Source organism: Dromiciops gliroides, chromosome 3 (assembly GCF_019393635.1).
Source record: "Dromiciops gliroides isolate mDroGli1 chromosome 3, mDroGli1.pri, whole genome shotgun sequence".
Classification (NCBI taxonomy): Eukaryota; Metazoa; Chordata; class Mammalia; order Microbiotheria; family Microbiotheriidae; genus Dromiciops; species Dromiciops gliroides.
Genome location: NC_057863.1, coordinates 548,673,723 through 548,686,860, shown reverse-complemented (window position 1 = coordinate 548,686,860; position 13,138 = coordinate 548,673,723). Strand labels below are relative to the sequence as shown.

General features: G+C 41.8%; 1 protein-coding gene across 1 annotated transcript in view; it reads left to right on the top strand.

Annotated features, from left to right (window-relative positions):
* The window catches only part of GUCY2F (guanylate cyclase 2F, retinal), a 65,565-nt gene that overhangs the window by 32,905 nt on the left and 19,522 nt on the right, over positions 1 to 13,138 (top strand). The window contains exons 12-13 of the mRNA XM_043993705.1: positions 1,981 to 2,144; positions 6,013 to 6,205. Of these exons, the coding sequence (XP_043849640.1) occupies positions 1,981 to 2,144; positions 6,013 to 6,205 (357 nt within the window). The remainder of the gene's footprint in view (positions 1 to 1,980; positions 2,145 to 6,012; positions 6,206 to 13,138) is intronic.

The following is a 13,138-nucleotide window of genomic DNA, read 5'->3' as shown; positions in this document are numbered from 1 at the left end:
CCAGCTCCAACAGTCGATATTCTAAAGCTCCCTCTTAGCTCTGACATTCAATGTTCTAAGGTCCCTTTCAGTTCTGAGGTCTTCCGTTCCAAGCTCCCTTCTAGCTCTGATACTCTATGTGCTGAGGTTCTTCTCCGTTCTGCCCTTCTTTGTTCTAAGGAGCTTTCTGCCCCAGGTGGTTTGTGTTCTAAGTTCTCTCTCTCCCTGCTCTGAAAGTCTGTGTCGTAAGGTCCCTTCCAACTCTAGCATTCTATGTCCTAAGATATTCTCTAACACTGATACTGTCATTGCAATCATTCAGGAAGATGGTAGGACTGGGAATAGATAGGAAGGGATGGATATAAGAATTGATGGAAAAGGTAGTATCAATAAGGTTAGGTAACTGACTGGTTGTGAGCAATGAAGAGAGGGAGGAGCCAAAGGTAATTTCAAGCATTTGAACATGGGACTAGAAGATTGTGCAAAATGGAAAGAAGATGCAAAGGAGGAGCAAGAGAATCAGGAGACAGTGGTCCAAAGCATTCAGCATGGCAGAGTAGTCAGCAATGTCCAAGGCTTCAAGGGGTGTAAGGAGAATGAAGAACGAATAAAAAGCCAATAGATTTGGTTACTGGGAGCCCTGAGCCCTGAGCCCTGAGCCCTGAGGGATAAGTGCTGGATCTTGGAAGAGGACAGAGGGAGTGGACCAAGGGGTTATGCTTAAGGGATCTTGGGAGTTACTGGGAATGGTTGGAAGGAGGTGATAATAAGTCCGAGTAGAATTGAGAGATCACCCTTCTGGGGGCTCCAATCTTGTAAGTTAGGAAGTCAAGTGGAGGTGATAGGGCTGGGGTTAAAGGTTTAAGGTAGATTTTAGAGCAGGGTCCTATCTTACCCTACTCTGCAGAGTTTTTGGGAAAGAAGAATCCTAGAAGGTCAGAGCTGTGGAGGACCTTAGAGTTCGTCTGGTCCTACCCCCTCATTCTACAATTATGGAAACTTAAGCCCAGAAAAGGAAAGTTATATGAGCAAGGCAAAGTATCACAGGGCCCTACCATAAATATTATTAAACAATATTCAAATGTGATGTGCTCCCTACACAGAACAAATAAATTCACTAGGAAAGAGAAGAAAAAATTGGAATAGTTGCTAAAAAGGGATAGGATAGTAAACAAGAGCATTTTGTAAATGAAAATGAGCCTTGATTTCATCAGCCTCCCTCCGCCAAACTGATCTCAGTCCTTCTGAGTAGATAAAAATCTCAGGCTTATAAGGGTTAAGTGACTTGGCCAGAGTCACTCAGCTAGAGTCAGAGTGAAGACTGGAACACATATCTTCATCACTCCAAGGCCAGAACTTTATCAAATAAGAGAGGCAGAATGGTAGAAGGCCTGGAGTCAGAAAGACCCACCTCTAAATCCCACTTTTAACATCCACTATCTGTGTGACCTTAAGCTTAACACAGGCTGTGGAGCATCAATTTTTTCTTCTGTAAAATGGGATAATAATAGCACCTGCCTCCCAAAGCTGTTGTGAATATAAAATGAGGTAATCTTTGTAAAGAATAGTACATAACACATAGTGTTTGCTTAACAGAAGCCTATCTATGTATCCATCTATATACCTATATACCTATATGATATATTTGTATCCATGTATCTATCATTTCTCTATATATATAATTTCTTTCTCTATAATTTATGTCTCTTTCTCTCTGTGTCTCTTGCTCTCTAATATATGTAGTCCCTGCCTCTCAGGATTATAACAAGGACCAAATGAGATCATTTATAGATAGCTCTTTAAGAATATGAAAGTGCTCCATAAATGTGATGGTGATTACCATAATACACTGCTACTACACAAACTGCAAAATGCTCTGCTCATTGTAAAGCCCCTCAGGACTGTGAGAAGCATTCTCCAAACTGTAGAGCACTGTCCTCGAGGAAGGGATCCTGCTTTTTCATTGGTGGGAACTGATCTACATCCCTCTCCCATCTTCAGTTTAAAAGCATCAACCAAGGCAAGAAGAGCAGCGTGGCGGACTCGATGCTGAGGTTGCTGGAGAAGTACTCCCATGACCTGGAGGACCTGGTCCAGGCGAGGACGGAAGAGCTGGAACTGGAGAAACAGAAGACAGAGAAGCTGCTCTCTCAGATGCTTCCCCAGTAAGTAGGAAGGACCAGGCTTAAGTCTTTGCACTTGACAATCAGCAAGACTAGTATCCATCCTTCCATGGCTACTCGTTGTGAAACTCTATTATTATCGTCGTTATTGTTAAGAGCTTTTATAAATTAAATGGGGCAGTTAGATTGTATGGTGGATAGAGTGCTGGGGTCTGGAGTCAGGAAGACATCTTCCTGAGTTAAAATCCTGCCTCAGACACTGGTGTGACCCTGGGCAAGTCACTTAACCTTTTTTTGACTCAGGTTCTTCATCTGTAAAATGAGCTGGAGAAGGAAATGGCAAAAAAAAAAAAACAAAAAAAAAACCCCCAAACCAAAAACACTTCAGTATCTTTGCCAAGAAAGCCTGAAATGGGATCATGAAGAGTCAGACACAACTGAAAAACAAACAAACAACAAAACAAACAAAATGACTGAACAGCTGAAATAAATTAAATAGCTTTCTTTTATTTGCTTTAATGTTTTCAAAGTACTCTCCTCCCAACTACTTTGTGTGAGGCAGGTTGTGCACATATTGTATCCATTTTCCAGACGAGCAAAAGAAAAATTACCTTGGAGAGTTTGTGGCTAATATGTGGCAAAATGAAGATTCAAAACCAAGTTTCCTAACTCCGGATTCAGGGCCTCCCAAGTAAGCCCCCAGAGGGTTCCTGGGGGTCCTAGGGAGCTCGGGGAGCTCTTAGGAGGTCATAGGGTGGAGGAAACCCAGCTTCCCTCATGCAAGATAATCCACAAGCATTCATTAAGCACAGATTGTGAGACAGGTACTATGCTAGGTATGGTGATTACAAAGACAAAACAGTCCCTGCCTTCAAAGGGCTTACATTTTAAATGAGCTGAAGAAGAAAGTGGCAAACCACTCCAGTTTCTGCCAGGAAAATCCCAAATGGGGTCACAAAGAGTCAAGCATGACTGAAACAACTGAACAACAATACATGAAAGGTAGCCTCATTCTATACATACCCAACAAACCGGTCATCCAGCCCCAACTTGAAGTTCTCCAAGTAGAGGGGAACAGACCACTTCTCAAGACAATGCATTCTACTTATGGACAGTCTTTGCCTCTTTGCCACTTCCACCATTCCTCCTCGTTCAGAGGAGGTGGGTAAAGTGCTGAACTTGGTGTCAGGAGGACCTGGATTCCAAGCCTGCCTCAGGTATTTCTTAGCTGCGTAACTGTAGGTAACTCACTCTATTGGTTCATCTGTAAAATGTGTATAATAATGGCACCTACTTCATAGAGTTATTGTGGGGAGACCAAATGAGACAATAGGTGTAAAGAGCTTTGCAAATATTAAAGGGTCTACAAATGCTGGCTCCTCTTCTTCTCCTCCTCCCCTCTGGGGGCCACAGGACAAGCTACTCTGTCCCCCACATGACTACCCTTCAAATACTTGAACATTACTATCATGTTCTATTTGAGGTTTTTCTTCTCCAGGATAAACAAGCGCAGTTCCTTCAACCAATCCTCAAACAACAGGGGTTCAAAGCATATCCCACACACATACAAAACAGATGAAGGGCAACTTTGATGGGGAGAAGGAAAGAAAGGGCAGCTGGGGGAAAGGCTTTTTGCATTATATGAGTTTGATATGAGCCTTAAAGAAAAGTAAACATTCTAAGAGGCAAAGGGGAGGAGGGATTGAATCTAGGCCTGAGGAATGATTAAGACCAGCCCCCTCCTAAACAAGACCCTCCAAGGAGAAATGACTTGCCCAAATTCTCACATACATGGGAAGGGGTATCCAGAAATTAACTCTATACACAAAAATTACCTTATTTCTGTTCTTGTTTTTCTTTTTTCTTATTTTATTCTTTCTTATGCTTGAAAGGTAGACTGGTTCATGACCAAACAAGAGATCATGGGAGGCAAAATCAATAATTTTGATTGCATTCAATTTTAAAGGTTTTACACAAACAAAATCAATGTAGCAAAAAATAAAAGGAAGGCAGAAAACTGGGGGAAGTTTTTTACAGCAAATTTCTCTCAGTTCTCATTTCTGAAATATATAGGGAGCTGCACTAAATTCATAAAAATAAGAACCATTTCCCAGTTGATAAATGGTCAAAGGATATGAATAGTCAGTTTTCAAAAAAAAGAAATTAAAGCCATGAAAAGTAATATGAAAAAATGTTCTAAATCTCTAATAATTAGAGAAACATGAATCAAAACAACTCTGAGTTACCACCTCATACCCACTAAATTGGCTAAGATGACAAAAAAGGGAAATAATAAATGCTGGAGGGATGTAGGAAAATACATTCATGCACTATTGGTGGAGCTGTGAACTGATCTAACCATTTTAAGGAACAATTTGGAACTGTGCCCAAAGAGCTATAAAACAGTACATACCCTTTGACCTGGCAATACCACTACTAAATCTATACCCCCAAATACATCAAAGAAAAAAGAATATTACACCTATGTCTAAAAATATTTACAGAAGCTTTTTTTGTGGTGACAAAGAATTGGAAACTGAGGGAATGCCCATCAATTGGGGAATGGCTAGACAGGTTGTGGTGTGTGATTGTGACGGAATACTATTGTGCATATGAAATAACAAAGGGATGGTTTAAAAAAAACCTGGGAAGATTTATATAAGCTGATGCAAAGTGAAGTGAGCAGAACTAGGAGAACATTGTGTACAGTAACAGCAGTATGGTAATGATGATCAACTGTGAAAGACTTGGCCACTCTAATCAAAACAATGATCCATAACAATTTCAAAGTGGAGATCGAAACATGTTTTCTTTTCTTTTCTTTTTCTTGCTTTTACCCCCACAATATGACTAACATGAAAATGTTCTGCATCGGGGCAGCTAGGTGGCACAGTGGATAAAGCACCCGCCCTGGATTCAGGAGGACCTGAGTTCCAATCTGGCCTCAGACACTTGACACTTACTAGCTGTGTGACCCTGGGCAAGTCACTTAACCCTAATTGCCTTACCAAAAAAAAAATGTTCTTCATGACTTCATATGGAGAGAGAGAGGGAGAGAGAGAGAGAGAGAGAGAGAGAGAGAGAGAGAGAGAGAGAGAGAGAGAGAGAGAAAGAGAGAGAGGGAGAGAGGGAGGGAGGGAGGGAGGGGGAAGACAGAGACAGAGACAGACAGGGAGAGACAGGCAGAGACAGAGAGACAGAGAGAGAAAGAGACAAATCACACTTGCTAGGGGCAAACAAATGAACTCATAAATAAATGGACTCTTGGAAATATAAAAGAAATATATATACAAAGTAATTGGAGGGCACTAGTAACTGGGGTATATTAGGAAAACCTTCCCATAGGACTTGATAAGAGGGCTAATCTTTCAAGGAAGGTAAGGAGTCTAAGAGGCTGAGGTCCCCAGGCATGGGGAGATCAGCCAATTTAAAGGTACAGTGATGGAGATAGAATGGAACCTAAGAGGACCAAGACGTAGGTTGCAACAGGTGCATGAAAGGAAGCAATGTGTGACAAATCTTGAAGGTTTGGATCTAGAATGTGAGGAGCTTTATATGCCAAATAGAGGCATTAATAATTTGCCCCAAGAGCAATAAGGAGCCACTGGATTTTTTGAGCAATATTGTGACATGGTCAGACTTGTACTTTAGGAAAATCACTTATGCAGGTGTGGATTGGAGAGGGGAGAAGTTTGAGGCAGGGAAGGAAGTAGGGAGGTTATTGCAATAGTTTAGGAGAGAGGTGATGAGGACCTGAACTAGGGTAGTGGCTGCATCAGTGAAGAGAAGCACACATGTGTAAGATACTATGGAGGGATTTGTAGTATAGTCCCTACCATTCAGCCCCTACATTAAATTAAAGCCAATTCTCCCCCTTCACTTGGCTTGATTCACCCTTTTCTCCTTCCAGGTCTGTGGCAGAGGCACTGAAGGCTGGGACCACTGTGGTCCCAGAGTACTTTGACCAGGTGACCATCTACTTCAGTGATATCGTTGGCTTCACCACCATCTCAGCTCTGAGTGAGCCCATTGAGGTGGTGGACCTGCTAAATGACCTCTATACACTGTTCGATGCTGTCCTGAATAGTCACGATGTATATAAGGTGAGCTGAGCCCCAGGGGCTGATTAGTTAGTCCTCATAAAACCTCTATCTAATTGCTCTGTGAGATTTACAAAGTACTTGCTTTGGAATAGCAAGAAGAAAGCACAAGAAGTGTTTTCCACATTTTGCAGATGAGAACACTGAGACTCAAGATCAAGGGAGCTGCCCATTGCCACTCAGCTAATAATTTTCAAAGCTAGAGAGTGATGTTTACTGCTGCGGAGTTGGGGTCGGGGAGGGTGGGACCGTGAAGGTGAGTTAAAAGACAAAGTAACTCAGTCGGTTCTATTTGATTTATTTCAACAAATGTTTGTCACCTACTATGTGTGGGGGAAATACAAAGGCATTTCTCTAATGCTTTAAGTTTACAAAGTACTTTCCCCAAAACTGCCCTGTGAGGGAAGGATGAAACAGGATCAGGGAAAGGAAATGACTTGTCTAGGATGACACAGCTAATAATCAGCACAGTCAAAATTGAACCCAGGTCTCTTTACTACTGCTACAACTACGAGACAGTATTTATATGTCAACCCCCACCCTCCCAAAAAAAGAAAACAACCCCAAATCCTCAAATATACAAGTGAATTTGTGATCTTATCCACTCGGGAATTCCCTCCAAAGATGCAAGTTGTAACCTATCCCTCCATGCCTGCCCCTTGTGTGCAGCTCTTGTCCATGCTCCCCCAAAAGTTCACCATAAAATGCTTACCCAATGTGCTAGAGGCTTTCTTCACCTTCTCCCCAAATCACTGGGTAATAGTGAAGCACTGTGGCCATTCTGTTATCAAGACAGATGACAGGATATGTTAAAGAATCACAGAATTTTAAGAGTTGGAAATAACCTGGGGTCATCCAGTGGCAAGATAATATTTTTAGAGATGGAAGAGACCTTCAAGATCATTGAATCCAACCCCCTCAGATGAGGAAACTGAGACATAGAGATTCTTGTGGCTTGCCCAGGGTCATATAGCTTACTTTCTTCTCACTATCTTCTTAAATTCTCTGTGATCTGCCTTCCAACCTCATTATTCAAGTGAAATTGTTCTCTCCAAAATTATCTTAATTACCAATCTAATGGCCTTTTCTTAATCCTCATTCTTCTTGACTTCTCTGTAGACATTTGACACAGTGGATCAGCCTCTAATCCTTGATACTCTCTTTTCTGTAGGTTTTTGTATTGCCTTATCCCAGTTCTTCTACCTATCAGACTGCCTCTTCACAGTCTCCTTGTCTGGATCTTCATCCAGGTCATGCCCACCAACAGTGGGTGTTCCATGAGGTTCTGTCCTGGGATCTCTTTCTTATCTCTCTATCCTGTTTCTCTGGGTGATCTCATCAGCTCCTGGAGATTTAATTATCATCTCTATACTGATTCTCAGACCTACTTATCTAGCCCTAACTTCTACCCTAACCTCTAGATTCACATTTCCAACTGCCTATTGGATAATCTCAAAATGGAGCCCCCATAGATGCATTAAACTCAACATGTCCCAAACGGAACTTCATTATCTTTTCCAAAAAAAACCTCTCTCTTCTTCCAAACTTCCCCTATTACTATTGAGAGTACCACCATCCTTTCTGTCACTCGGTCTGGTAATCTAGTTGTCATCCTCAGTTTCTCTCACCTTCCATATCTGATCTGTTGCCAAGACTTGTTGATTTCACCTTTGTAATAGCTCTTGTATATGCCCCCTTCTCTCCTCTGACACAGCCACCATCCTGGTGCAAACCCTCATCATCTCACTCCTGGACAATTGCAATAGCCTGCTGGTGGGTCCCCCTGCCTCAAGTCTCTCCCCACTTTCAGTCCATCCTCCACTCAGCTGTCAAAGTGATCTTCCTAAAGTCTGCTCTGGTTATATCATGATTTCATCTCCCAACCCCACCCCATTCAATAAGTCCCTATCACCTCTAGAGTCAAATATAAATTCCTCTGGTATTCAAAGCCATTGATTACCTTCTTCTGCCACAACCCCCTTCCAGCCTCCTTGTACCCTAATCCTCCATCCCACTTTGAAGATCCAGTGACAGTGGCCTCCTTCTGTTCCTGGCACAAGGACAATTCATCACCTTACTCTGCATTTTCCTGGCTGCCCCTCATGCCTGGAACGCTCTCTCGCTTCATCTCTGCCTCCTGGTAGCCTAGGCTTCTCCAAGTCACAGTTAAAATCCCATGTTCTGCAAGAAGCTCTTCCTGATCACTCTATGCTACTGCCTTCTCTCTGTTAATTATTTCCAATTTATCCTTTGTAATGAATAAAAAATCCCAAGAGACAGAGTTTCTGAATAATTAATAATCAATCTATTAATTAGGCTAGGAGCCAATCAATAAATTGATGGTCAGTGGTTTCTCTTAATAACCAAAAATGCCAAGGGAGTGTCTAAGATGCCTTAAATAACTTCTTACAGGGAACTCCCCTGATAAGTGAAACTCAACCCTGATTGGTGGGTATTTAATGAGGAGGTAGGCTAAAAGTCTTCAGCTCCTTCAGCTGAGAATGCAGCTTGACCATGAGACTCAGCAGCTTCCAGCAATCTGAGCAGGGGGAAGCCATCCCCATCCGGACCTCTCTGGTTAGTTTTCTCCTTCATGAGATCAGTCACCCTACACTCTAATGGAGGGGACCAAAGACAGGAGTTCCTTTCTGCAGGGTAAGGACTCACCCAGACTGGATTTTATTTATACGCTAAAAAAAAAAAGGGGGTCTCCTAGTCGGGTGGGGTTCCACCCAAGACTGAGGAGCATGTTCCTTGTGGGCTAGGAGTAACATCATCAACTAGGCACATCCTTCAGAGACAGATTGACCTTAATAAAAGCTGGGGCTGTAAGCAGAAAGGCAAAAGAAAAACCAGATCACAAATTAATAATTAGTCATTAATATAATAGCACAATAATAACTCTTCTCACCTTTATATATCTTGTTTGTATCTAGCTGCTTACATGTTGTCTCCCCCATTAGACTGTGAGCTCCTTCAGGGCAGAGACCATGTTTTACCTTTCTTTGTATCCCCAGTGCTTAGTATACTGCCTGAGACACAGAAGGTGTTTAATAAATGATTAATTGGTACAGCCAGTAAGTGTCTGAGGCAAGATTTGAACCCAGATCTACCTGTGTCAAAGCCAAGTGTCCTATCCTTTAGGCCACACTGAGTATCACACTGTCCAAATCATACTTCAAAGGGATTCCCACTGGACATACTCACCTGGAGGTCATCCAAGTCACTGCTTGAAGACCTCCAATGAGAGGGAATCCACCACTTTCTGAGCCACATATTCTTTTTTTGGACAACTCTAATTCAGTGATTTTGCTGTGAAGTGGATAGAACAGATATCAATCATGTCTACTTTACAGATGAAAAAAATTTAAAAAGAGAAAAGACAAGTGACTTGACCAAAGTCACATAGTATGGAGCAGAGATGGAATTCTACCCCAGGACTTCTTACTTCAAGTCCAGTGTATTTCTAGTGCACTATTCTGTTTCTTAATATGCACTAGGCCCTTTTTAGTTTAGGCACTTTCAGTTGTTTGACTCTTCATGACCCCATTTGGGGTTTTCTTGGCAAAGATACTGAAATGATTTGCCATTTCCTTCTCCAGCTCATTTTATAGTTGATAATACTGAGGCAAACAGGGTTAAGTGACTTTCCCAGGGTCATATAGCTAATGAGTGTCTGAAGCTAGATTTGAACTCAGGTCTTCCTGACCAGGTACTTTGTGCTACCTAACTGCCATTAGGCCCTTAGCCACAAATAAAGAATCATGGAATCTCAAAGTAGGAAGGAAACTTTATAGCTGTCTAGACTGATCCATACCCAAACAATAATCTCCTCTATGGCATATCTGTTCATGGACTGCCTATCCTTTTCTGGAATATGGTCCGTGAAGGGGAGCCTGTTGCCTCCTCAGGCAGCTGATTCCACTTCTCCATAGGGAAGTCTTCGCTCTTATAGAGCCTAAATCTGCCTGTCTTTGACTTCCTAGTTCTACTCTCACGGACAAGCATAATAAATCTAATCTCTCTCCCATATGATGGGCTTTCAAGTATTTGAAGATAGCTGGCACGTCTGCACTATGCCTTCCTTTTCTCTAGGCTAAATAAATACTCCAGTTCTTTCAACTATTTGTTCAGCAGCACCATCTTCCTGGTCACCCTCTTTGGGACATGCTCCGTTCATCAGTTTCCCGTGGCACTTGTAAGATGTGGTCCCTGCCAAGAAGGAGCTTACAATCTAGTAGAAGAATAAGATACAAATAACCATGATATTAAGTACCTGAATATTTTTAACCTCTCTTTTCACCTGTATCGATTTCCCATCTACTGATGGAGCATCCAACCTCCCCATTCTTTAGTAAAAGACAACTGACAGTCTCTTCCACAGTGGCTGAAAAGATATGTATGCTTTGATTACTTTTACAATGGTTTATCCCTGGCTCACCAAATCCTTAGGGATAAGTATTCTAGGAGTTTAGGGAGGCTGGTCCTTGCTGACCAATGTATGTATACATGTCTGCCACCACAGGCCCAAATGCCAAACCTTTTCCAAACTGGATGGACCTGCCAGACCTTAAGCTATGCTAACATAGCCTTCAGAAGAAACTCAGGGTCTCCCTCTACCACATGGACTTGTACATGAGTAGAAATCATTTTGAATTTTAGAGGCAGAGAGATCTTTAGAACATAGAATGTTAAAACAAAAATACTAAGATAGAGAATATCAGAGCTAGAAGGCACTTTAGAACACAGAATATCACAACAGAAAGGAAATTTAGAATAGAGAATATTGGAACCAAATATTGGACCTTAGAGCAGAAAATGCTACAGCTGGGAGGGACAGAGAATATTCGTGGGGACAAAGAGATTTTAAATATATAATGTTAGAGTTAAAATGGGCCTGAGAAGAGAGACTAGAGAATGTCCAGAGAGACTTAAAGTTCAGCTGATAGCACTGAGGCCCATAGAAGGAAAAAGACTTTCCCAGGATCACACGACATCATTCCTTGACTTCCCCAACCATGTCCTCTAGACTTTGAGGCAGTACTGAGTCATTCCTGCCCCCACCCTGAGCCAGGCTGGGGTCAGTTCATTCCTTTTGTGTTAATCCTTCCATATACAAAGATCTCCCCTTTTCCTGAATCATCCCTCCTGCTGCCCTTCTCTGATCTCTCTCCAATCGCTCTGTAGCTTTCTGCCAAAGAATGAGCACCATTTCCCAGATGTCCAGAGACCCATTCCTTCCAGCTGTTAGAAACCATCCTTCACAGCTCATGCCTCAGGGGGTGGACTTTCTCTCCATCAGGATCTTGTTACTGTTTATCTGGTACTGTTTGCAAAGAAGGCTGGAAACCATGTGTTAATCCTCACAGTAGTTATAATGAGATAGTGTAAGATGGTTAACTCCATTGAATATGAATTATCTGTGACACAGAACAGAGTATGATGAGCACAGAGAGGCTTGGCACCTTGACCAGAACCACACAGCATATTCATTACCAAGATAAAATTAGGGTTCTGGTCACCAAGAACTGAATAGCCAGTGAACAATATAGTCAACTTTCTATAGCTCTATGATCCATTCTTTTCTTCCTTTGTCTTTATCTCTCAATTATAACTATAATAACTATGGTTATTACAAAGCATAATGACAATTACATGCTCCTACTTTTATGGTTTGGTGTTTTTTTTGGGGGGGGGGCAGGGCAATGAGGGTTAAGTGGCTTGCCCAGGATCACATAGCTAGTAAGTGTCAAATGTCTGAGGCTGGATTTTAACTCAGATCCTCCTGACTCCAGGGCTGCTGCTTTATCCATTGCACCACCTAGCTGCCCCCAAGCTCCTACTTTTATGGCATTTTTAAGGTTTACAAACATGCCTCAAAATAGTTCCAGGAAGTAGATAGTACAAATGTAATTATTTCCATTTTATAGAAAAGGAAACTGAATCTCAGATGATGCAACTTGACCAAGGTCATATGGCTGGTTAGTTGCAATGCTAAAATTATAACCCATATCTCTTGATGCCAGCCCTATGTTCTTTGACTATATCACCTTTCAACACCAAGGTAGTTTACTTCACCATCTTAAGTGATTCTCACCACAGTTCTGCAGGTAGTACAAGGATTAGAATCTCAGAGTTGGAAGAGGAAAAAAAAAGGAAGAAGCCTTTTCCCAACCCCTCTTAATTCCAATGCCTTCCCTCTATTAATTATTTCCTATTTATCCCATAAATAGCTTACTTTCTATATATTTGCTTGCATGTTGCCTCCTATGAGATTTAAAATTGGATATAAGAGCATTAAACTCACCTTTTAAGCTTTCCCTTATATATCTCCCAGACCACTAAGAAAAAGAAGCCTCTGAGCTTTAATCAGTGAGGGATTAGCTTTTATTGTTTAGACAACAAACAGGTGATACCAATTAGGGAAATAGGAAAGTAGAAATACAAATGAATAATCTTAGATCTAAGTTTAGTCTATATTCTTTTATAAAACTCACCAAATCCCCAAACTGCCTGCCAGACTGAGAACCAGAGCTGATCACCAAAGCCTTCACCATCAAGCCAGAGTGTGTGAGACGGAGAGCCAACTTCTGTTCCCACTCTCAGTTTTAAGTTGGCGTCTTGGAAGTATGGCGTGCTTGGCGACGCTCTCAGGGCAGCAGCAGGTGCACGGCTGTTAGTCAGGGTCTCCTCCCCAAAAGGGGCGGTCCTTCAAAAGCCGCTTCCGTGGCATGCATTCAACTCTCAAATGATTCAGTTAAAACTTCTGGGTTTTTACCACACTCCCCTGTTAGATTGTAAGCTTTGTGAAGGCAGAGACTGTCTTTTGTCTTTTTTTATTCCTGGCACTTAGCACCCTAACTGGTATATAGTAGGTGCTTAATAAATGTTTATTGACTGTTTAATTGATTGAGAGGTGGACCATCCAGCCTCTGT